Source organism: Cucumis sativus, unplaced genomic scaffold, assembly GCF_000004075.3.
Source record: "Cucumis sativus cultivar 9930 unplaced genomic scaffold, Cucumber_9930_V3 scaffold31, whole genome shotgun sequence".
Taxonomy (NCBI): Eukaryota; Viridiplantae; Streptophyta; class Magnoliopsida; order Cucurbitales; family Cucurbitaceae; genus Cucumis; species Cucumis sativus.
Window position 1 is genome coordinate 317,839 of NW_022279546.1, and position 24,438 is coordinate 342,276.

The window sequence follows — 24,438 nt, forward strand, 5'->3', positions numbered from 1 at the left end:
CATCAAATGAGTAAATACTAGAGGTTGTATGCACAATATTCATCAATATATAAAGTTCAATTCCACGAAATACATTTATTCGAAATCTCGTGTGAACAGTGAGAATATGGTTAACCAAGTTTAAATATATAATGCAACAATACAAACGTAGTGACCATAATCACAAAATTTAAACCGAACTCAAACAACACATGAACATAAAATAAAAAGCAACATACCAACATTGTTTACTATCGAATAATAGTCCAAATCAAGTCATGGATTGGTCAAACATTATCTTTAGGAGAATATTACAAAGAAAAAAAAGTATGAAAAAGTGCATTTTATAAAATATTATTATAACTAAACTAAAAGTATTTTCTTGAATAACCTAAAAAATCTCATTTTTGTTTAACATTTTTTCTAAAAACTTCTTAAAATAAAAACACAATCGTGTTTTAAAATATATATTTTAAAAAATATTTATACGTACAAATTTCTTTTGTTTGTTATATATACTAAAAAATATTTTTATAAAAAATCTTCAAGACTAATCGATGACAACGGTCGTCGAAGTTGATTATCGGAAGTTCGTCGATGGAGTCACTAGAGATGATGGTGGGAGATTGGCCGACCATGATCATTGAAGATTAGCCTAAACCCAAAAGATAAATAATTTTTTTGTAATAAAAGTAAACTAACATTTGACTGAACAATTTTCTCTATTCCTTTTGACTTCTTTTGGATTTTTTTTCTTTTTCAAAATAAGAATGGTCACTTTGATTCTCAATTTTGTCGGATTATAATAATTTATACTCAAACACATAATATAATAACTCGTACTATAATAATTTACACATAAACACAAATTATAATAACTAATATTATAATATTATGTACCCTAAACACGACTATAACAACTTAAACTATAATACTATGCACCAAACTTCTCCTAAAAGAATTTGTTTATATGAATATGATGTCTCTCTAAAGATGAAGAAACAATTTATTTATAGAGAGTGATATTGCAAAAAGTTAGTGAAACTTAGGAGTGAGCATTGACTTTAAAAAAAATCAATTCAAACAATCGAAATTAACCAAATCTATTTATTATTTAATATTAAATAAAACAAACCGCTCGTAGTAATTGTCTCGTTCCTAGATTTGGTCGATTTCCTAAACCTTAAGTCTATATTTTCATTCTATAGGTTTTGTTTACGGCACTCGGGTGAAAAAATGGCGCCCAAGGGAAAGAAAACCAATAGCCCTACTAGCGACAGCGACGAGGACGAAACCTTCTATTACCGGTATCCCTCCGCCCCCTCTTCTGACCCGTCGCTGCCGTCGTCTTCACAGTCGCACTTCTCATCGCAATCGCACTCACACTCACACTCTTCCACTAAGTCTGGCGGTGGTTCTGGAGGTTTGGTTCCTTCGAAGTCTACTCTCTATGTTTCCAATTTCGACTATTCACTCACTAATTCCGACCTCCACACTCTCTTCTCCAACTTTGGTAAGATCGCTCGTGTTACGGTGTTGAAAGATCGACAGACTCGCAAGTCTCGCGGCGTTGCCTTCGTCCAGTTTATTTCTCAGGATGACGCGGTGAAGGCCGCGAAACAGATGCACGGGAAGATTTTGAATGGCCGTGTTCTTAAGGCTGCTATAGCGACTGATAATGGTCGTGCCGCTGAGTTTATAAGGAAGAGGGTTTATAAGGATAAGAGTAGGTGCTACGAGTGCGGCGCAATTGATGGGCATTTGTCTTATGAATGCCCTAAAAATCAATTGGGGCCAAGGGAGCGACCAGAACCGAAGCGGGTAAGAAGGGGTGGAGTTGGTGCTAGGCACGAGGAGGATTGGGGATCGGATGTTGGAGAAGGGTTTGAGGATGACAATTGGGCCTCGGTGGTGGACGGAGATGCAGACCAGAGACTCCTGACTGGCGGTGAGAACATTGTAGAGAAGAAAAAAGAGAAGAAAGCAAGTTATTTCAGTGACGAGAGCGACGAAGATGATTAACTGAGCCTGTCTCTTTGGGAAGAGTTTGTAAAAGGTGCGTGGTTTTTACTATTGTATTGTTTTTATCTGCCGTTCCATTATATTTTGAACCTCTATTTCTGGTTGATTTTGGTGCATGATTTTTGGGTGGCATTGTTAGATGAGATAAAGCTTACAGAGTTTAGATTTTGGGCTGCCGGGTGCGATAAGTAATAATGAGTTACAGGTATGTAGTCTACACTTCGTGGTAATGTCAGGAGTAGTCAGGATTGGAATACTAACTCTTAACCTATGGCACTTGCTCTCCACCAATAGGTTAGTAATTGAAACTAGAAATGTTATGTTGAATTCAAAGACTCTCTTTGGAGAGCTGAAATGTATGAGTTTAATTACAAATCGGCTCTAAAACGCTGAATCCAACCATTGGTTATTGATTACATTACATTACAATCTCATCCGATGACGGTCTACCGAATACCCCAAGGATTTAGGCACCGCTGTTAACAGTATATGAGCACTACACTGGAATTTGGAAGTGGTAATAAATACTCATCTTCCAATGCCTCCTGTTTTCTTTTAAGAGTTAAGGATTTCTGCAGTCAGAGAGTATAAGTTGCTTATTCAATCTCATGAGCATGAGCAATATTTGTATTTTTGTACATTTTGGAATTCCCATATCATGATCTCGGCGTTTAATGCCAAGGGCTTGATTTCCCAATGTGCCAAGACTTGTCCAAAGGATTCTTTGATCAAACATTATTGTTATTATTATTCTTTTTGAGGAGACATTTCTTTTATCAGAAACATATAAATAATTTCATTGATGGGATGAAATTACAAAAGAGCACATATGCTGCGAGAGATTACAAAGATTATTCCATTGTGATATAAGAGAAGTAAGATTGTAATAATGAAAGTGTGGGGTGAATTTACACCAAGTGAAGGTTGTATACAAAAGATGATCGAAAAGTGAGTGAAGTCGGATTCCTTATCTTTGAAAGTACGATGGTGGCATTTGTTTCAGATGAGCCAAAAGAGAACTCTTCACTAAGATTAGATGAAAAGCAAGGGTGGGGAACTCCAGAAAACCCAAGGGACTTGGGAGAAAAATCAATCCAATGACATCAATCGATAATGAGAGTGAAGTCATTACTTAAACCTTTAAAGTGGATACACGTTCACCAATTTTAAGGTTCATACCTTGTGGTTTGGATCAGTGTTAGGTGGTCTGCTCTCTTCTAGTTAGCATCATAGTTCAACATTTTAACCTAATATATTGTAATCCTCTTCTTCCTACTGACTATTTGTCCATTTAGGCACATTTTCTAATAATTTTGCTTTTAGTTTTGTTTGTTTTCTTCTGTTCAAAGACTAGGAAAGAAAAAGTAGTTTTCAAGAACATTTTTATCAATTGTTCAAAGAAGTTTAGTCATAAGTAATTTTCATAAGCATAATTTTGTGAAACAAAATTGTTGCCAAATAGAGGCTTAAGTTTTTTTAGCTTTCAACTTGACTTTGTGATCAATCTCTTCATGTTTGAAAGAAGAAGGCATTTGCCACATTTTAGCGAAGAAGGCATTTGCCACATTTTAGCTTTCTCCCCTTTACCACTTTGTTTTAGTGGAGCTACGTGAGGAAAAGGTGCCATGTCTCTGAACTATTTTGATTTATCATTCATATAATTTCTTACTTCTAAATCTCTGATGTACCGCAAAAAAATATTGCTAATATATTTGAATCTATCTATTCTATAACTTATATTCTTGCACTTTCAATGCTTTGATCATAGTCACAAGATGTGTGTGGAAACAACAAAATGCAACCTTAAACATATTGGGTTAAAGAAATATTCGATATCACTGATTTCAACTTTTGATTATCACTGATTCATCTATAATTTTGGCTGGATCCATGATCTTCCTAACTCATAGTAGTATATGTTTATCATAACCAATACGTCTTACTGTCGTTACAACATCTTTGTGGGTTTTTGTTATTGTTTTGCTTTGTTTTAGCTGTTGGTTTATTTGACTAGTGACTTACATGAGATTTAGTCTACCTTGACATTTCTCATAACACGACCCGTCCTTGTCTTCTGAGCTAAGAGGATCAGGCTTAGTCAAGTCTACCGTCACATTTCAATTTAATGATCTATTATGTTTGATTTTTCGTGAATTTGTGTTACTTAATATGATCTATTTTGTTTCTCGCTTATCAAATAATTGGAATCAAGAGGAGATTTGTTTAACATTTGATGAGAATGGTGATGCGTTAAAGATTCGATTTTATTGCCAAGTGTCTTCGTGAGATTATGTCTTTCGGTAGTGTTGAAAGAGCTACTGTTTCTAATTTTGGTTCATTTCTTGTTATGGGAGATTGGTTTAAGATATGGAATAAATGTAGTTCATTTCAGGGTAATGATGTTGCAAAGCTTTTTAATATTCCTTCACACAACCATGGTTCCCTGTATTCAGTCACCTTTATTTTCTTGTGGCAGGCTACATTAAGATATATCAAGGTTGGAGACCAAAGTTGAGAGGCTAAAGTCGGTAGTACAAGTTAAAGATAGGGAGATTGCAACAGTTACACGAATAGTACAATCTCGAGACTTGTCTAAATTCCATGATTTCTCTCTATTTAACATTGAACAAGGAAGTTCTTTTCCACAGGAAGCCAAAGGTAAGGCTGCTTTTAAAGCTCAAATTGACAAGCTACAGTAGGAAAATGTTGAACTCCAGAGAAGGGTTATTGGCAATCAGGTTATGGTAGTTGGATGCTGTGAGATAGATACTAGTTTCTATGTAATAATTTTAGTACTAATGTTGTTTTCTGTTTGTGTGCAAAGCAAGTAAGAACTCAACAAATACATGAGATGAAGAAGAAAGAAAAGGAGTACATCAAATTGCAGGTGAGAACCTACAGGGTATAGGAATACCTACAGGAAAGCTGGATATGTATGTTGCTGCTGCTGGCATAAACCCTCAAAGAGTATGTTTTTCTTAGACAAGCTCAACGCCCTCCCTTCATCCAATGGTTGTTTATCCAACTTGATTTCAATCAGTTGTGGCTATTGTTTTAATTGTTTATAGGATTGCCTGCATTCAGATTGTTTTATCTTCTCATGTTGGGCTACTTCCAAGAAATTTTTTAAGCGAAGGGTGGATAATAGCTCGCTTGTTTAGTCTAAACTTGGGGGATTTCAAATTTTGCCCAAATTTCAAAAATTTTTCAAAAGTTTTTCATTACAATAACGAGCATCATAACTTCTTAGATCTTGCATAAAAGGCATGACTGTCAACCCTTGAGCACTAAGCTCGGGTTTGTGACGTGAGATTCTGAATTTTGAGAATAAGCTTATGTCCTTTTTGTTTTTGCTAAGTTTCAACTAATACACTCGGTATTTATCTTTGTGCTTATGTGATAGATTTGTTATGCACTGTAGTGATGTGGGGTGTTTCCTTATTTTCTGCATCTTAACTACCTTATTTCCTGCATTTTAACTATCTTATTTCCTGCATCTTAAATACCTTATTTTCTGCATCTTAAATACCTTATTTTCTGAATCTTAGTTGGTACTGAAATTTGGTTTGTTTCAGTGAAAGAGGCACTATCAGCATTGACATGTACATGTGATTTTAGGCATGAACCAGGAGAGTGAGAGTTTTAGTGTGCCGTGTTTAGAATTTGCCGATATCTTTTTCCCGTTCCAGCAAGTATTCCTGATTGTGGGGGTAACTCTCAAGTCTGCAGTCTTTTCTTCATGAAATTTGTAGATTATCTAAGAATACTAATATCATTTAATGTTGACATTTTTTTAGCAACTTTTCTTAACCCCACTTTTTGAATTTCATTAAGTTTACTCTTGTTTAATTGACAGATTCTTCCAGTAATGCTAGATATTGGTACTAACAACGAGAAGTTACTTAATGATTCTCTTTGTAAGTGAAAGGGAAACCTTCATGTCGTTTATCTCCATATTTTCCATGTAATGTATTGTGCTTATATTGATCTGTTTCTGTTGTCAATGGCGATATATTTGGGTTTTTTGTTGTTGTTGTGGTGGTGGTGGTGAAATATTTTATTTAAGTCTCTAGTTAATATTTATGCTTACTTAACAGAAAATTTGTTGCTTGAGCTTGCTTCATTTGGTTCTTTTACTTGTTTAAGTCCTCCTCTAACTAATTATACATTTCGTCCTTTTACTTGTTTAAGTCCTCCAAAAAGTATTCATTACTTTAATAAATTCCCTCACCAGCATCATCACCTCTTATTCAACAAACTGTTTTTTCCCAAAAGCAAAAAAGGAAAAAAAAAAAAAAGATAAAGACAATCAAGAACAACCATCAACTACATGAAAAAAAAAAGAGAAGAAAAAGATAGCTACCGAAAAACATTACTACCCATTTTCATTATCATCATCCTCTACTATGCTTTTCCACCTTCTTCTAACCCATTTTTCCATTGCAGGATTTATTGGAGTTGAGGAGTCCCACAATCTTTATGTTCTGTTTGTTTTTCCATCACTTTTTCAAGGCTGTTCAATTGGAGTTCCATCTTCAGGTAATATTAATGTGTTTGTTTCTAAGATAATTTTGTTAAACACTTGTTTTTGTTGTCCCCATCCACCAGCTGTTTGGTGAAATGCCGCATTGAATAATTTTGTGGGTTCTTGGGAAGCGTGTGATCTATGTGTTGTGGAATTTGTATAATTAGTTAGAGTGATTTAGGAAAACTTTTGTATTTGTAGTTGAATAGATAATTCATTCCATATTTAGAGCATGATTAAGAGTTATTTTGAAATTGTTAAAATTACTTCAAAAGATATTTGGATAATTTAAATGACTTTCTATTGTATGTTGATCACGTTTGATAGATCGAAAACTTTTCTTCTTCTTCTTCTTCTTTGTTTCTTCCTGCTGCCTATTTGACCTGCAACTTTGAGTGTAGTTGCTTGGCTGTCTAATTGCCACCACTCAAAGTCACTCCTTCGCCTTCTTATCACTCTTAATTTTCTTGACAACAAAGTCAAACTGCTACAGAACAATCGAATTTTCGTTTGATTAATTTTCTATCCACAGGAGGCTTTTGTATGTTGATCACCCTTGTTTTCTTTGAAAAGTTTAAAATTCCATACACGATATATTGGGAAACTTTCACATTTCTCGGGACATTAAAAGCTCAAGAGCATTGATTTTGAGCAAAATAAAAATGAAAATCCCTTTTAATTTCCGGCAACACCATATTTGAAGTTCATTGTATTTTCTTCTTCCAACTACAGGTTGACGTGATTGTCTTGACAGATGGAAGTCGTATTCTTGGCCTCGGTGACCTTGGAGTTCAGGGAATAGGAATACCTAGATTGGAGGGAGAAGAGTATCTATCTATTGTTGATGAATTTATGGAAGTCGTGGATACATGTTGGCCTAAAGCTATTGTTCAGGTTTATTGGTTAAGATATCAAATTTTTAACTGTGTTCACTGCCAGTAATCAGTATCGTAATCTCGCAATTTGATTTTGAATGATGCCAGTTTGAGGATTTTCAAATGAAATGGGCTTTTGAAACATTACAACGTTATCGTAAGAGGTTCTGCATGTTCAACGATGACATACAAGTGAGTAGTTCATGTTGTATTCATGCAGTTGATAATTACTTAAAAGGACATTCATTTTCGTTTATTTCATTTCATAAAGGGAACTGCTGGTGTTGCTCTCGCTGGACTATTGGGAAATGTGAGAGCTCAAGGGCAGCCATTGAGTGATTTTGTTAACCAAAAGATAGTAGTGGTAGGGGCTGGAAGGTATTGTCAGCTGTTTAACTTTAACATTTTCTCCAAATAGCAATACTGCTAACTATTTAGGGATCGTAAGCCTTGTCCTCTTTGTTGAAACAAAAGTGGTTGTTTGAAAGAGGAATTACTATTACTATTACTATTACGTGAATATAAGAGAAATGAAAACTTTGGAAACTATAGTTCAATCCTTTTGGTTTAACCTTCATTTGTTTCAACATGCTGTTTTTTCTCCTCTTTCAACTTCAGTGTTGGGCTCGGTGTTCTTAACATGGCTATTCAGGCTGTTTTGAGAATGGTAGGGAACAACGATTCTACTGCAAGAAATCGATTTTTTTTCTAATAGACAAAGATGTAAGAATCTTTTTCAAACTTTCATTTCTCAATTTATGCATCAGTCTGTCCAAGTTTTTCCTTCCATGAGAGTTACTGATTTCAGAAACCAATCGGATGGGGTTTGGAATTTGGGTAGCTTTATTATGGGTTAATTTGTATGACGCAGTTTCGTGTGAAAAGTATGAGGCAGTTGAAGAAGTTAAATGACTTGTGGTGGTAGTAATCAGTGTCAAACTCATGTGGTTTTTAACTTACAAAGAAAGAGGAAAAATATCAACTTAGTCCGATGCAGATTAGGGTTTTAAGTCTTCTATCTAATTGTTTGTGTGATAAATGCAGTTACTTTATCAAAAACAAAGAAGAAAAGGAAGGGACCACAAGATTCTTTAGTATTTTAATTTTATTGCATTACATTATATTCAATCTTCATTTTTCTTGGTTGTGCTGCAAATGGTGTTTCTTCTATTATGGATTTGCATTATACAACATTGCCATATTAAGTCATAAAGTTATGAAAATTAGAAACACACCCTTTGTAGGAGAGAACATGATCCTTCCTTTGAAGTAAATTGAGAGAATTTCCTCTACTGCCTCAATTTTAAGGCTTGAGGTTTGAAGAACAAGGATGAATAATCAACGAAAAAGGAATGAAGAGGTTTCTCGTTTAGGGAAAATAGCGATTTTTCGTTTTTCATACTTCCAAAACGACACAAGTATGAACTTATTGTGTATTAAATTGATCGAGAGGCCTTCCAATTGTTTGTTAATCTATAGTTTCTGTCTCTATTTTAATTAACTGCTACATGTAGAAGCCTAACTAACTTAGTTAGAGTTCTATCAAAAAAAGGAAAGAAAAAAAGGAAGAAGAAAGATCATGTGATAAATTTATAGAAATGCCATGCAATTATTTTCTAACTATTAATTTATGTTTCTGTGGTAAATTACTGCTACTAGAAATCTAATTGTGTTCGGTTAGTTAGACTTCATGGGTTTGATTTTTTTTTTTTTTTTTGTTAAAGAGGTTCCATAAGTATACCGATGGTTTTGAAATTTTGATTTGATGCATGTCTGAGAAATTTCAAGGCTAAATTATACAGAATACCCATAAACTTTGTACTTTATATAAAAATACCATTGAAAATACACCCAAAACATAAACTACCAAAAGTGTTAAAAATACAGTTAATATAATTATCCTAATTTTAGTAATAAATGAAATTGAGAGAACTTTCTTTGATTTTCAGGAACAAGGATGAATAATCAATGAAAAAGGAATGAAGAGGTTTATCCATGCAAGCTTCAAACCAAAGCCAAGGATGTCGATCCTTCCAGGGGAGTCCAAAGTTCTCCCTTATTTTTCTTTTATTTTGATTTTCAAAAGTTTGCAATTTTTTAAGTGGGGGTGGGCAATTGCTTGCATGTTTAGTCTAAACTTGGAGGTTCAAATTTTGCCCAAATTTCAAAATTTCTAAAAAAAATTTCCTTACAATAATGAGCACTATACCTTCTTAGATTACTTAGATCTTGCATAAAAAGCATGACTAGCAACCCTTGATCACTGAGCTTGGGTTTGTGATGTAAAATTCTGAATGTTGATGAGTATATGTGCTGAAATTTGAGAATAAGCTGCCAGTGTTTTTTGGTTTAAGCCCATTTTTAGCGATATCTTATGGAGATGTGAATGCATGATTGAGAAAATGGTATGTGTGTTGTGAATGCTTGATTGCATGCATATAATAAATAAGTGCATGGATACTTTTCTAGCTTTGTCTTCCTTTGTTTCTTTGCCATGACTTACCTATGATGCGCTTAGTCCAAACCTAGCCTAGATAGAGTTAAAAAAGGATAGGAGGTACTCTTTAGAAATTGAGATGGTTTTAACAAATTTGTCTTGTCAAACATGAGTTTGGAGCCTCTTGTCTAGCCACAATGAACTAAATCCCTTTAGAAAGGGTGGGCATTAACAAATCTTGTTGTCACTTCGAAGGGAGCAGTCAAACTTAGAAACTAAGTGTAGAACCATAGAAAGGTTACCCCATCGGTTATTGTGTGCGTACCAAAGAAAGAAAAGAGAGACTTGCAAATGTAAAACTTAAGACAGCGAGACAATTAAGAGCTAAAAAAAAAAAGAACATATGCATTATACATCAGAAAAATCCCATAAAAAAATGAAGGGAAACTTCACTTTTGGCCTAACCAAAAGCAGACCACCTACTCTTAGCGTTCTAGACATAGCATTGAGTTTGATGAGGGCTTTGAAAATAGGAGGAATCCTCCCCGTTCCACACTAGGGGAAAAACGAGACTTGTCACTCCGAAGGGAGCAGTCAAACTTAGCATTGAGTTCAAGGTATCCTTCTTAGATTCTTGAATCATGACTACATTAGGACTACAATAGTTGATGAATTTTTTAAGTGCTTCACGTTTAGAGGGGTCGTTCAAACTCCTAGTGCTCCAGAAGACAACCTTCATAATGACTGGGAGGAGGAAAAGGCAGTTGCACATCTAATTTAAGCCATAATGATTCCACAATCACCGACTATAGACACTAAATCTTTAGGCAAATCCAGGGGAATTTTAATAGGGAGAATATCTTCATCATTGAACAAGACATTCAGATCCATCCCATTAATTTCTGGGACTAATTTAGGGTCAACTTCAGTGTTGGGGACTGCCAATTTAACTGATCTCAACAGTAAGTTGATTAAGTTCGGCAGTAGAGGGACACGAGACAAGGCATCTACTGCTTTGTTTTCTAGTCCCGGTTTATACACGACATCAAAATTGTAGCCAAGAAGCTTAGCAATCCACCTCTGATGTTGAGGTTGGATAACCCTTTGTTCCAATAAAAGTTTCAATGATCGTTGATCAGTTTTCACTACAAACCTCTTGCCCAAAAGATAAGGTCTACAGCGTTGCACAACCAAAACTACAGCCATTAATTCCCGTTCATAAAATGGTTTAGCACGATCCCTCATAGCTAATGTCTGGCTCAAAATAAGCAATTGGCCGATGATTTTGAATTAAGACATCACCTACCCCGTATCAAGAAGCATCGGTCTCTATTTCAAATGGTAAGGAAAAATCTGGCAGTGCTAAGATTGGGAGAGTCATCGTAGCCATCTTTAAATTCTCAAAAGCTTCAGCAGCTGCAACAGTCCATTCATATGCTCCTTTCTTCAATAATTGAGTCAAAGGAGCAGCCACACTTCCAAATTCATTACAAATCTTCGATAATATCCTGTCAACCCAAGAAATCCACGAACTTCACGGACATTAGTGGGCACGGGCCATTCTTTGATAGATCTAATTTTCTCGGGATCAACCTTTACACCCTCGCCCGAAATTATATGGCCAAGATACACCCTTGCCCGAGAGTCCACATTTGATTCAACACAAACTCAAGCATGTGACAACCTTCTCTTATCGAATTTTATGTTGTTGTTGAATTTAAAGAAATCAAATAATTATCAATCAACTTTTAAAAAATAAAAAATTTGTTTCTAGACATCCATATTCTTACCGATTAAAATTCAACTTACATATTCTCTTTTTTACTTAATATCTAAAATTTACATATACTTTAAAATTTATTTCTTCTCTTTTCATTTTTTTTCTCATATTTCATTTTTTAAGATTTAAATAGTTTTTTTGTTTTATCTGTACTTTTTTTGATAGGTTATGAGTTATGAGCTTATAGTTTAGCATTGTTAGGTCGTTTTGAAAATTCAAGTGATACTCCAAGGTTATTCTTGGAATATTCTTTTACATTATACTTGTTAAATCACTATTTAATTTATCAAGAGCTTGATAAATAACCACTAAACTAAAACCATAGATGATAATTGATAGACCACTAGTACATGTTCTATCACTAACTAACAGACGGTAAAACATTGTTATATTTGTGAATATCTTCAGCAATTTTATCATTTAAGACAATTTTTCGTATAATATCGACATGAACATCGTAAGAAAACTCAAATTGAGTAAGTTAAATTTAAAAAAAATTGTATGAATGTTTCGAGAACCATTAATTATAAATTCAACATTTTTGAATGAAAAATTGGATTGGTTTGTGGTGACGGCTAACATGCATGTCTAACAATTATTTTCAATTTCTAATACTTTCATCCACTGCCAAAGTTGGAAACTAATGTTTTTATCTTATTAAATGAAATTTCACATTTCTTGAAAATTTTGGATTATAATTATTTGAAAAACAAAATATATATTTTTTGCTTTATCGTTACTGAAAATTTTATCTCGTAAAATTTGATTTTTTTAGTCTAAATTTTAAAAACAAAATATTTGTTTTAGTTATAAAGAAATTGTTTTGGGTTTTAAATGGGTTTTATCACAAATAATTCAAATATATTTTAATCCCTCATCTCCCCTTCTCTCTCACTCACGTTTCAAATTTCTTCCCCTACTTCTTCTCTAACGGCTCTCTCTGTCTCTCTACTTTCTCGTCCTCTCCCCTTCTCTTATCTTCTTCGTCTTCCTCAAAATCGCCCTAACAGCGCCGGATTTCTCAACTGTCGATCGAGTGACAACCATGCCTGCCTGCTTGACAAAGCCTTTTCGGTCTACCAATAAAGGAAAAACGATTGCTGGTGACACGAAAGCTGTGCTCAACGCTCTTTTTCCTATTCCACTGCGCGTCGTGGTCTTTCCCTTGCTGGTTGGATGACTACTATGGACGAAGAGCACAACTACTTCCAGTCTCTGGTCGATAAGTACCCAAGGAAGGTAAATTCCAGCGGAGAAAGTCGAGAGCTCCTTAGTTGATCACAAATCCTTCCAAATTCTTTGTTCGTAGACTAATTTGAAATCCTTCCAAATTCTTTGTTCGTAGACTAATTTGAAATCCTTCCAAATTCTTTGTTCGTAGACTAATTTGAAATCCTTCCAAATTCTTTGTTCGTAGACTAATTTGAAATCCTTCCAATATGGATCCATGCTGTCTTTTATATCCATAAGATACCAATTAGATTGTGTTAATTATTGTTTATTATTTTCTAATGGTCACTTGTTGTGCAATATCTTTCTTTTAAGTCATTGGCTACTTGTTGTGAAATGGTGTCACTTCTTAGGAACGTTTTGGGGAGCATGGAGGCTGTTTATTTGAGTCGGAAGGCCACTGCAAAATCTGTTTTGGAGTTTGTTCGATCTGTCCATGATGATACAAATTTGTTATGATCATATTGCATTTCAGAGTTTTCGTGGGGATCCTCTCCGCTTTTCTTGCCTAAGCAAAACCCGACCCCCGCCTAGTAGGTACTTAGAGTTCTTTCACCCAGCATGGCAGCCTGTGAGAGGGAGCGAGAAAAAAAAGAGGGAGCCAAGCCAGCCGCTTAGGTCAAGTAAAATGCGCGCCGAGATCCCCCGGTTTCAGAGTTTTCGTGGGGATCCTCTCCGCTTTTCTTGCCTGAGCAAAACCCGATCCCGCCTAGTAGGTCCTTAGATTTTTCTTCACAAGCATGGCAGCCGGTAGAGAGGGAGAGAGATAAAAAAGAGGGAGCCAAGCCAGCCGCTTAGATCAAGTAAAATGCGCGCCGAGATCCCCCGGTTTCAGATTTTTCGTGGGGATCCTCTCTGCTTTTCTTGCCTAAGCAAAACCCGACCCCTGCCTAGTAGGTACTTAAAGTTCTTCACCCAGCATGGCAGCCTTTAGAGAGGGAGCGAGAAAAAAAAGAGGGAGCCAAGCCAGCCGCTTAGGTCAAAAAGAAGAATTATCATTCCCAGCCAAAAAGTTGAAAGCGTTTTTGGTTTTCACCTCCCTCCATTTCTAATGCTGCTGATGATGGTGATGGAGTCAATGGACCTCTGCCAAGAGTGTTCATATCACAAATTCTCGTGGATTAGTTGAGTAAATAAACTCAAGGTGCGTTTCACCAAATTCTCGATATGCAAAAATCTGAATATATTTTTTTCCTGAAATTTGGCTACAACCTGTATCTTGGTGCTGCAGTAAGTGTATTGTTTTTTTTTAAAAGACAAACTACTAGCATTTTTATTATTGAACTGATGAACAAAAATTCAGACAAATTAATCATTTACCTCATTTTTCCCTCCTCTCAAAATACATCATGGAAAGAATAAAACAAACACAAAATCAATAACGTGAGGCAAACCACAATTTGAACCATGCACAATGCTCTCTCTTTCTAGACTTTTAATGCACGGTCATTCTGTTTTCCGGCACTGGTTGTAAAGCAGTTCTCACTTTCACGCCACCTCCAACAACTTTTGTGTTGATGTTATTATTTTTCCATCTTCTTATGGTTAAGTTGGAGTTTTTCCTTGAACAACTTCCTCAGCTACCTTAGGCTAGTATTATCATTCTTCACCACTAACTGAATGAACTTTGCTTTGTTCTGTTCTTTTTCAGCTTCTTCTTCCTCAGCATCTGGGTTGTCCATTAGCAAACTAATGGTTTGTTCTTCAACGGGAGATTTGGCTTCTATTGTTGGCCTAGGGAATTGGTTTGCCAATGATTGAACTGCATTGTTGTTGGAGGATGTGATAGTGATTTCCACCAAAGCTTCCTCACATTGAACAATGGCATTTGGGATTTCTGGTTGTGAGTCGATAGCTTCGACAATTATGTCTTTAGGAAGAGTTTTTTCTTCCATTTTCCATTGGATCTTGACATCAACCAAATCATCAGAAACATTCTCAAGGAACTCCTCTGTGGACTTATTGATAATTGTATCATCTTCTTCAGCTTGAACAGAACTTTTCTCCATTTTTGTTTCCTTCTTGTCTCCTTCAATGTCAGCATCTGATGCTACATTTTCGGTTGTGGGATCTGATCATTTTCATCTTGATCGTCTTTCACTTCCAAAGATTCTTCATCACTGCTCAAGGCATCATCTCCATCAACTTCAGTTTCTTCTTCCACATTTTCGTGGGGAAGAGACAGTTCTTCAGCAGAGTTATTCACGTGTGTTTTCTTCTTCAACATCTTCTTCAATTTTATGTTCCAATTCACAGGTAGACTCATTTTGTTGAGATTCAAATTCCATACCAAATTCTTCTGCAATGCTCGATTTGTGAACTTCAGTAACATCCAAGTCTTCAGTAGGCAGAGAAGATTTGTCAGATTCATTGATTTCCTCAGCAGAAATCTCCACAGAATCATCATCTTTCGAAACTTCATTTACTTTTTCATCTTCAGAGATGCATTGCACATCCGAGTTAGCATGAGGTGCCTCTGTTTTAGAATCATCAACGCTCTTTGCACTAATTACATTTTCATCAAAAGATTTTAACAGATCATCAAGAACCATTTCTGGCTCCTTCTATGAGAGTGCAGTAAGTGTATTGTTAGCAATGTAGTAGGCATAAGGTAGGAACAGGATGCATTTTGTGTTTTATCCATCTAAGTTTTTGGTTTATGCAACAAAACCTTAGCTTGAATTACAACTTCATATCATTTTTTCCTACTGCATTCAAGACATAATCAGAAGATACACTGAATGTTCTTGCATTGGGAAGAAGCATGCTGCTTTGGCTGGTTCTTTGGGTTCCTTCACATGGGAAAAGCCTTCACATTCAGAGTTTGAGCAATTAGCAAGGCTATTATTCTCCCATGACTCTGAAACTTATGTTATTTAGTTCACCATATTATCGTCGATAATGAACCAAATTTCATTTCTGAATTGCGATTTGACCAAGAATTTGAACACAAAAATGCATATTGTTTTCTTTTTTATTCTTTTCCATTGCGTATCATTTTCTATTGGTCATTTGTTGTGTAATGTCTTCTTCTTAAGTCATTGGTTACTTTGTAAAGAGAAAAACAAAGTGATTTATTTCATCGTTCTACTCTTTCTACAACATTTCCGTACAAAAACAAGAACACTGCTAACAGGTAGATCAAACTTCGCTAAAATTTGTTTCCCTTCTTGGAAGATATTCGTCCATGCCTAAACCTGCAACTGGAAACTGATTGTTTTCGATCATGTCCAGTGCTGAACCCGCAAATGGATTGGAAGGATCAAGGGTGAAGGTTTATTTCTTCTTATCGTTGGTTAGAGTTCTTCTTTCATTTTGTTCTGCTTTGAGTCAATTCCATTGTTTTTTAAGAATTTAAAGTTATGGGTGTGATGATCCTTTGTTAGGAACGTTTTGGCAAGACTGGAGATTGCTTATCTGAGTCGGAATCCCACTGCAAAATCATTTTGGAGCTTATTTGATCAGTTCATGTTGATACAAATTTCTCTTGATCGTAATGCATTTGGAACTTTTGGAGTATTTTTCTTCCTTCCATTTATTTTCAACTTTCAATTTCATTTTCAATTTCTGCGTATTTTTTATTCTTTCTTATGTATATTGTTTTCTAATGGTCATTTGTGGTGCAAATTCTTTCCTTTTAAGTCAATGGTTATTTTGTAAATAGAAAAACAAAGTGAACCATGTCATCGTTCTACTCTTTCTACAACATTTCCATAAAGAAGCAAGAAAACAATAGTCTTTTGTGATTTAACATTTTGCCATTCGTGGCGATACCCTTAAATCTCCTCACAATCTCTTTGTTCTTCCAACAATCATTAAGAAAAATCCCTCGAATCTGAACCCCATGTCTTTTCTTTTCTCCTCACCAGCTAGAATTTTGCCCACTCTCCAAACAAAATCTTTTCAACCTTATTTTTCTTTACTACCCATTTCCAAAAATTTGATTTCCCTCCTCGAAAAATCATCGTCCATGCAGAAACCTGCGGCTGGGAGCTGATTGTTCTCGATCAAGTCTAGTGTTGAACCCCTAAATGGATTGCAAGGATCAAAGGTTAAGGTTTATTTTTTTGTTATCATTGGGTAGAGTTTTTATCTTTTTTTTTCTGCTTTGAGTTAATTTCATTGTTTTTGAAGAATTTTAAAGTTGTGGGTTGTGCTGATTCTTTCTTTAGGAACGTTTTGGAAAACCTGGAGACTGCAAATCTGAGACGGAATTCTACTCAAAATCCGTTTTTTGGCATATTTTTTATTCTTTTCGATGTATATTGTTTTCTAATGGGCATTTAGTGTGCAATGTCTTTCTTTTAAGTCATTGGTTACTTTGTAAAGAGAAAAAAAAGTGAATTATGTCCTTGTTCTACTCTTTCTACAACATTTACATAAAAAAGCAAGAAAACTGCTAAAACAGGCAAATCAAACTTTCTTAAGCATTCAATTGGCCATTTAGTCTTTTGGGATTTAACATTCTTCCATTCTTTTTGTTACCCTTAAATCTCTTTGTTCTTCCAACAGTCATTAAGAAAAATCATTGTAAACCGAACCCCATGTGTTTCATTTTTCTCCTCATCGGCCAGGATTTTGTTTGGGGAGTTGACAAAATTCTGGCCGATGAGGAGAAAAATGGAACACATGGGGTTCGGTTTACAATTTTGTTAACTCCCCAAACAAAATTCTTTCAACCTTATTTTTCTTCACTACCAATTTCCAAAATCTTCATTTCCCTCGGAGAATCTTCGTCGATGCCGAAACTTGCGGCTGGGAACCAATAGTTCTCAATCATGTCCAATGTTGAACCTCCCATTGGACGACAATGATTAAGGGTTAAGGTGGATTTTTTTGTTATCGTTGGTTAGAATTCTTGTTGTGTTTTTTTTTTTTGCCTTGATTTAATTCCATTGTTTTTGAAGAATTTAAAGTTATAGGATTGTGATGCATGTTGATGGGAAGCTGAATCCTTTGTTCGGAAAGTTTTGGTCAACATGGATGCAATTTATTGGAGTCAGAATCCCATTGCAAAATCTGTTTTGGGGATTGTTCAATTTGTTCATGATGATACAACTTGTTATGTTCACATTGCATTTATAACTGTTGGGGTATTTTTCTTCCTTCCATTTTTTTTCTACTTCCAATTTCATTTTCAATTTCTGGATTGAGCATTCAATTTCAAGAAACCCATTGCATATTTGTCAAAAGAAAATTTCAGTTGGCAAGTGTTTTGGAACATCAGGAAAAAATAATTGTATAGTTTATAAGTTCGGGTAATTTTGAGGTAGTTGTCCGGTAATGAATTTTTCTAAATTACCTTGACTCTACCTTAATATAGGACGTGTGTGTCTTCTAATTTCACTTTAGTTGGGCCTTTCTTTTTACTGGATCTTATTTTGTATTGGTCATTCGTTGTGCAAGCCTGGAGCCGGCTTCTATGAGTCGGAATCCCACTACAAAATTCGTTATAGAGCTTGTTCGATTTGTTCACAGTGAGACATGTTTGTTATGATCATATTGCATTTAGAACTTTTGGGGTATTTTTCTTCCTTCCATTTTTTTCCTACTTCCAATTTCATTTTTAATTTCTGCATTTTTTTTATTGTTTCTTGAGTATATTGTTTTCTATTGGTCATTTGTTGTTCAATGTCTTTCTTTTAAGTCATTGGTTACTTTGTAAAGAGAGAAACAAAGTGAACCATGTCATCGTTCTACTCTTTGTACAACATATCCATAAAGAAGCAAGAAAATTGCATATAGCCATACCAAACGTACAATTCAATTCCCATTCCTCTGTCTTTTCCCTAGCTTGAAAGAGAATTTCTTTCTTCCTTCTTCCTCTCAATTGGCCATTTAGTCTTTTTGGGGATTTAACATTCTGCCATTGTCGTTGCCGTTAAACCTTCTCACAATCTCTTTGTTCTTCCAACAATCATTAAGAAAAATCTGTGTAAACTAAACCCCATTTCTTTCCCTTCTCTTTCCACTGGCTAGAGTTTTTCCCACTCACCAAACAAAATCCTCTCAACCTTATTTTTTCTTCACTACCCATTTCCAAAATTTTCATTTACTTGGAAATTCTTTGTCGATGTTGAAACCTGCAGCTCGGAATCGATTGTTCTCGATCATGTCCGCGTTCTGAACCTCCCAATGGACTGCAAGGATCAAGGCTTAAGGTTTATTTTTTTGTTATTGTTGGTTAGATTTCTTGTTTTGTTTTGTTCTGCTTTAAGTTAATTGCATTGTTGTTTGAAGAATTTAAAGTTATGGGTGAGATGATCCTTTCTTAGGAACGTTTTGGTATGGATTGATGTGGCAATATGGATTGATGTATCTTTTTCAAGTAAAAAATAATTAAAAGCTGATAAATACACAACATAAATTAATTACAACGTAGAAACAAAATAATTACAGTTGAAGAATGTGGATATTTTGGTATTTTATAAAATACCGTGCACGTGCAAAAAATACTATTTGCTAAAATTCAAAAGAAAAAGTAGTTTGTCATTTTTCAAAATGATCCATAAAAATGTTGTTATATCTCTTATGACAAAGAGTGTGAATCTACTAGTCCATATTCGACTTGTTTTTTTGTTGGTAAAATTGGATAAGACCGCATTATATTGAAATAAATACACTAATGACATTTTAAAACCAATAGTGATAGAAATTATAATTTAATTAATGTTCTTAAGTCAAATAAACATGGTTTAAAAGTCTTTATAAACACAATTAGTGTAATTGTTTTTAATTTTAATTCATTTACACATCTTTGTGCGTGTGTGAGTTTGTGTGGGTGCGTGCGCATGCGCATGTGCGTGTATGTGTGTGCGTTTGTGCGTATGTTCGTGTGTGTGCTGTCGCGTGTGTACGTGTGTGTACACGTGCGTACGTGTGTGTGCACATGTGTGCGTACATGTTTGCGTGTATGCACATTTTGTGCGTGTGCATGTGTGTGGGTGGGTGTGCACATGTGCTTGTGTGCAAACAAGTTGATATTTTTTAATGTAGACTTTCTCCTAGTTTTAAAAATAATAATTTAGTTATCTTTATATTCAAACTATTAATGTTATTTTGAGATAAAGATGGTGAACAAGTTGATACTTTTTAGTTTTGAAATTCAATTAAGATTATTTCAATACAAAATCTATCGTTGCGATTTTAGAATTCTGAAAAATAATAATTTTGTTATTTTGAAATTCAATTTGGTTATTTTAAAATTCAAATTCAATTAGGTTATTTTGAAAATAGTAAGATTGTATAAAGTTATAAAAACTTGAACCAATTAGTTGAGTCTCGAGATATTAAGAGAAAAGTTATGACATGGGTTGATGTATCTTTTTCAGGTAAAAAATAATTAAAAGCTGATAAATGCATAACATAAATATATTACAACGTAGAAACGGAATAATTACAGTTGAAGAAAGTGGATATTTTGATATTTTATAAATTACCATGCACGTGCAATAAGGCTATATGATAAAATTTTTTTTAAAAAATAGTTTTGGCATTTTTTTAAATTGACCCATAAAAACGTTGTTATATCTCTTATGAATAGTGTGAATCTACTAGTCCATATTCGACTTGTTTTTTTTTTTTTTTTGTAAAATTGGATAAAATCGCATTATATTGAAATAATCACACTAATGACACTTTTCAACCAATATTGATAAAAATTATAATTTAATTAATGTTATTAAGTCAAATGAACATGGTTTAAAAGTCTTTTTAAAACACAAGTAATGTAATTTTTTCTTATCTTTAATTCATTTACGCAGTTTTGTGCATTTGTGCGCTGTGTGTATGTGCGTGCGTGTGGGTGTGTGGGTATGCGTGTGGGTGTGAGTGTGCGTTCGTGCGTGTGTGTATGCGTGCGAGTGTGTGTGCATGCAGGTGTACGTTTGTGCACATTTGTGCATGTGGGTGGGTGTGTGTATGTGTGTGTGCATTCCTGTTTGTGTGCTGATGTGCACACGTGTGTGTGTGTCTGTGTGTGTGCTTATGTTTGTCTGTGTGTGTGCGGACGCGTATGTGCTTGTGCGCGTGGGTGTGTGGGTGTGTGTGCGCTCATACGTGCGTGTGTACGTGTGTGCGCGTTTGCCCGTGTCCGTGTGTGCTTGTGTGTGAACAAGTTGATATATTTTAATGTTGAGTTTCTCTCAATTTTAAAATAATAATTTTATTATCTTGATATTCAAGTCATTAATGTTATTTTGAGATAAAAGATAGCGAACAAGTTGATATTTTTTAATTTTGAAATTCAATTTAGGTTATTTTAATACAAAATCTATCTGACATTTTGAAAGTTTGAAAAATAATAATTCTGTTATTTTGAAATTCAATTTGGTTGTTTTGAAATTTCAATTCCAGTAGGTTATTTTGAAAATTGTAAGATTGAGTAAATTTATGAAAATCTTGAATCAATTACTTGAGTCTCGAGATATTAAGAAAAAATTTATGATATAGGTTTATGTATCTTTTTCAGATAAAAAAATAATTAAAAGTTGATAAATGCATAACAAAGTAGAAACAAAATAATTACAGTTGGAGAAGATGAATATTTTGGTATTTTAGAAAATTCCATGCACGTGATAGAATGCTATTTGCTAAAATTCAAAAGAAAAAGTAGTTTTGTCATTTTTAAAATGACCCATAAAAACGTTGCTATATCTCTTATGACAAAGTGTGTGGATCTACTGGTCCATATTCGACTTGTTTTTTGTTGGTAAAATAGGATAAAACTCCATTATATTGAAATAATTACACTAATGACACTTTTCAACCAATATTGATAAAAATTGTTATTTAATTAATGTTATTAAGTCAAATGAATATGGTTTAAAAGTTTTTCTATACACAATTAATTTAATTATTTTTTAATTTTAATTCATTTACACATCTTTATATACATATGTGTGTGTGTGCGCGTGTGTTCGTGTGTGTAGGTAAGTGTGGATGGGTGTGCGTGCATATGTATGTGTGTGTGTATGCAAAAGTGCGTGCGTGCGCGCGTGTGCGAGTGTGCTTGCGTGCATGTGTATGTGTGCGTTCGTGCGTGTGTGCGTGTGCGAACATGTTGATCTTTTTTAGTGATGAGATTCTTCCAATTTTAAAATAATAATTTCGTTATCTTGATGTTTAAGCCATTAATGTTATTTTGAGATAAAAATAGCGAACAAGTTGATATTTTTTAATTTTGAATTCAATTAAGGTTATTTTGATACAAAATCTATGTTGAGATTCTCAAATTCTGAAAAATAATAATTTGGTTATTTTGAAATTCAAATTCAATTGGGTTATTTTGAAATTAGTAAGATTGAATAAAGTTATTAAAATATTGAATCAATTAGTTGAGTCCCAAGATATTAAAAAAAAAGTTGCAATATGGATTGATGTATATTTTTCAAGTAAAAATTAATTAAAAGCTGATAAATGACATAAATTAATTACAACGTAGAAACTAAATAATTACAGTTGGAGAAGGTGGATATTTTGTAAAATACCATGCACCTGCAAAAAATGTTATTTGCTAAAATTCAAAAGAAAAATAGTTTTTCCATTTTTTAAAATAACCCATAGAAAAGTTGTTATTAACATTTCTTAGGACAAAGAGTGTGGATCTACAGGTCCATATTCGACTTATTTTTTGTTGGTAAAATTGCATATAAAACCGCATTTATATTGAAATAATGGACACTCTTAAACCAATATTGATAGAAATTATAATTTAATTAATGTTTTAAAGTCAAATGAACATGATTTTTACTCCTAAACATAATTATTGTAATTGTTTTTTAATCTTAATTTTATTTACACATCTTTTGTGCATATGTTGTGCGTGCGCGTGTGCGTGTGGGTGAGTTGGTGCGTGTACGCTAGCGTGTGCATGATGTATGCGCGTGTCCGTGCGTGTGCGCATGTGGCACGTGTGTGTGTGTCTATGTGTGCGTGCGTGCGTGTGTATGTGTGTGCTCGTGTGCTTGTATACGAACAAGTTGATATTTCTTAATGTTGAGTTTCTTTCAATTTTAAAATAATAATTTAATTATCTTGATATTCAAGTCATTAATATTATTTTGAGATAAAGATATCGAACAAGTTGATATTTTTTAATTTTGAAATTCAATTAAGGTTATTTTGATACAAAATCTATCGTTGAGATTCTCAAATACTATTAAATTATAATTTTGTTATTTTGAAATTCAAATTCAATTTGGTTATTTTGAAGTTAGTAAGATTGAATAAAATTATTAAAATGTTGATTCTCAAATTATATAAATTTGGTTACACTAGAAGAAATTTGCCATTCAATATCGGTTTTAAAATCGACATTAATGATCTTTGGTGTCAGTTCGGAACGACATTAATGATCTTTGGTGCCAGTTCGGAACTGACATCTATGCTAGCGTTATTAAAGGTCTTTAATGTCGTTTTTGCTTTGATGTCAGTTTAAAAACGATATCAAATGCATCAGTAATGTCGGTATGGTCATTGATGTTGGTTTAAAAACCGACATTTTTTATGGTGCTATTGTTGACCTTTAGTGTCGGTTTGCCTTTGATATCGTTTTTAAAAACCGACATTAAAGTCTTGTTTTTTGATCTATTTTTACAAAAAAAAATATATAATTATTGCATTATTGTTCATTTTTTTATAAACTGACATTAGATACGTGTAAATAAATATTTTTTTCTCACACCAACAAATCAATAAAATTAATATTATTTTAGGAACTACAATATTTTTCTTTTACATTTGTATATAGAAAATGAAATCTTAATATTGCGTTTGTATATACATTCTATAATAATGCATGAAACTAGATCCTAATACAAGACTTAAATAAGAAATCTTAAACGCTTTCACAATCTTCAACTTCAACAATTGCTTCCATCTACTTAGCTTAGCTTGGCTGGCTATCTAAGACCAAAATATACTTTACAACCTGGGGAAGATTAAATCTAGAATTTGCAAAATTAGTACATATTATTTAAAATCAAACTAAACAGACTGCAATCTAAATGTGGAAAATTAAAAATTACCACAAAGTTTCAGTAGAGTAAATAATGTAGCAGCAACAAAGAAGACAATTGAAATGGCAACCCAAAAGTGCTGCAAAAATAAAGAAGAAAATAAGCTTTGATCAAACAACTCATTAAGAAGAAGAAAATAACCTAATTTGGTTCTTCAAAGATCTATAAGAAAAAGAGGAATACAACTAAAGAATAATTATACCATCCTCGACTCTTACTTCAAAGCAAATTTTGAATGTTCAATTTAGCAATGCTAGTCTATAGGCTTCTTACTCTTAATTGTATAAATTTACCCATCAATAGCAACATTGTTTTTATAGAGAAAGTTAAACAATGGAGATGATAAATAATCTTACAAACTCCTATTGGATCGTTTTTCTTTTTAAAATGAAAATAGTTAATTTATTTCATTTATGGAAGGTGAAGATCTCAAATATATAGTAAAAGAACATGGAATATAAGGAAGCCCATAAAAAGAAGAGACTCCATTGGCTAGGTATTGATCAAAGATAAATATATGGATAAATAGATGCAACCTACAAATATATCAAAACAGACTAATACTCAAACTA

General features: G+C 33.8%; 3 protein-coding genes and 1 long non-coding RNA gene across 12 annotated transcripts; 2 read left to right on the top strand and 2 right to left on the bottom strand.

Moving 5' to 3' along the window:
* The first annotated feature begins 1,182 nt into the window (after positions 1-1,182).
* Positions 1,183-2,038, top strand: LOC116405827 (U11/U12 small nuclear ribonucleoprotein 31 kDa protein-like). The gene has a single exon (XM_031889596.1). It carries the CDS (start codon positions 1,216-1,218, stop codon positions 1,999-2,001), a length of 786 nt encoding a protein of 261 aa, XP_031745456.1. The 5' UTR covers positions 1,183-1,215; the 3' UTR covers positions 2,002-2,038.
* Positions 1,990-9,411, top strand: LOC116405828 (NAD-dependent malic enzyme 2, mitochondrial-like). Of its 9 annotated transcripts, XM_031889603.1 has the most exons (12): positions 2,135-2,206; positions 4,478-4,574; positions 4,650-4,739; positions 4,826-4,968; positions 5,577-5,711; positions 5,858-5,918; positions 6,448-6,540; positions 7,259-7,420; positions 7,510-7,593; positions 7,673-7,779; positions 8,020-8,124; positions 9,351-9,371. In XM_031889603.1, exons 6-11 carry the CDS (start codon positions 5,907-5,909, stop codon positions 8,111-8,113), a joined length of 552 nt encoding a protein of 183 aa, XP_031745463.1. In that variant the 5' UTR covers positions 2,135-2,206; positions 4,478-4,574; positions 4,650-4,739; positions 4,826-4,968; positions 5,577-5,711; positions 5,858-5,906; the 3' UTR covers positions 8,114-8,124; positions 9,351-9,371. The 9 variants fall into 9 exon arrangements, with proteins under 9 accessions (XP_031745461.1, XP_031745458.1, XP_031745463.1 ...); XM_031889598.1 differs by lacking the exons at positions 2,135-2,206; positions 5,858-5,918 and adding an exon at positions 2,009-2,035; XM_031889597.1 differs by lacking the exon at positions 5,858-5,918.
* Positions 9,412-14,898: 5,487 nt separating this feature from the next.
* On the bottom strand, positions 14,899-15,400 carry LOC116405798 (major centromere autoantigen B-like). The gene is made up of 2 exons (XM_031889578.1): positions 15,139-15,400; positions 14,899-15,035 (listed from the first exon to the last, which is right to left on the bottom strand). Exons 1-2 carry the CDS (start codon positions 15,398-15,400, stop codon positions 14,899-14,901), a joined length of 399 nt encoding a protein of 132 aa, XP_031745438.1.
* An 8,143-nt stretch (positions 15,401-23,543) lies between these two features.
* On the bottom strand, positions 23,544-24,238 carry LOC116405825. Its single transcript, XR_004218920.1, has 2 exons — positions 23,876-24,238; positions 23,544-23,794 (listed from the first exon to the last, which is right to left on the bottom strand). It is a non-coding gene; the product is annotated as an uncharacterized LOC116405825 (long non-coding RNA).
* Between the last annotated feature and the right edge of the window lie 200 nt (positions 24,239-24,438).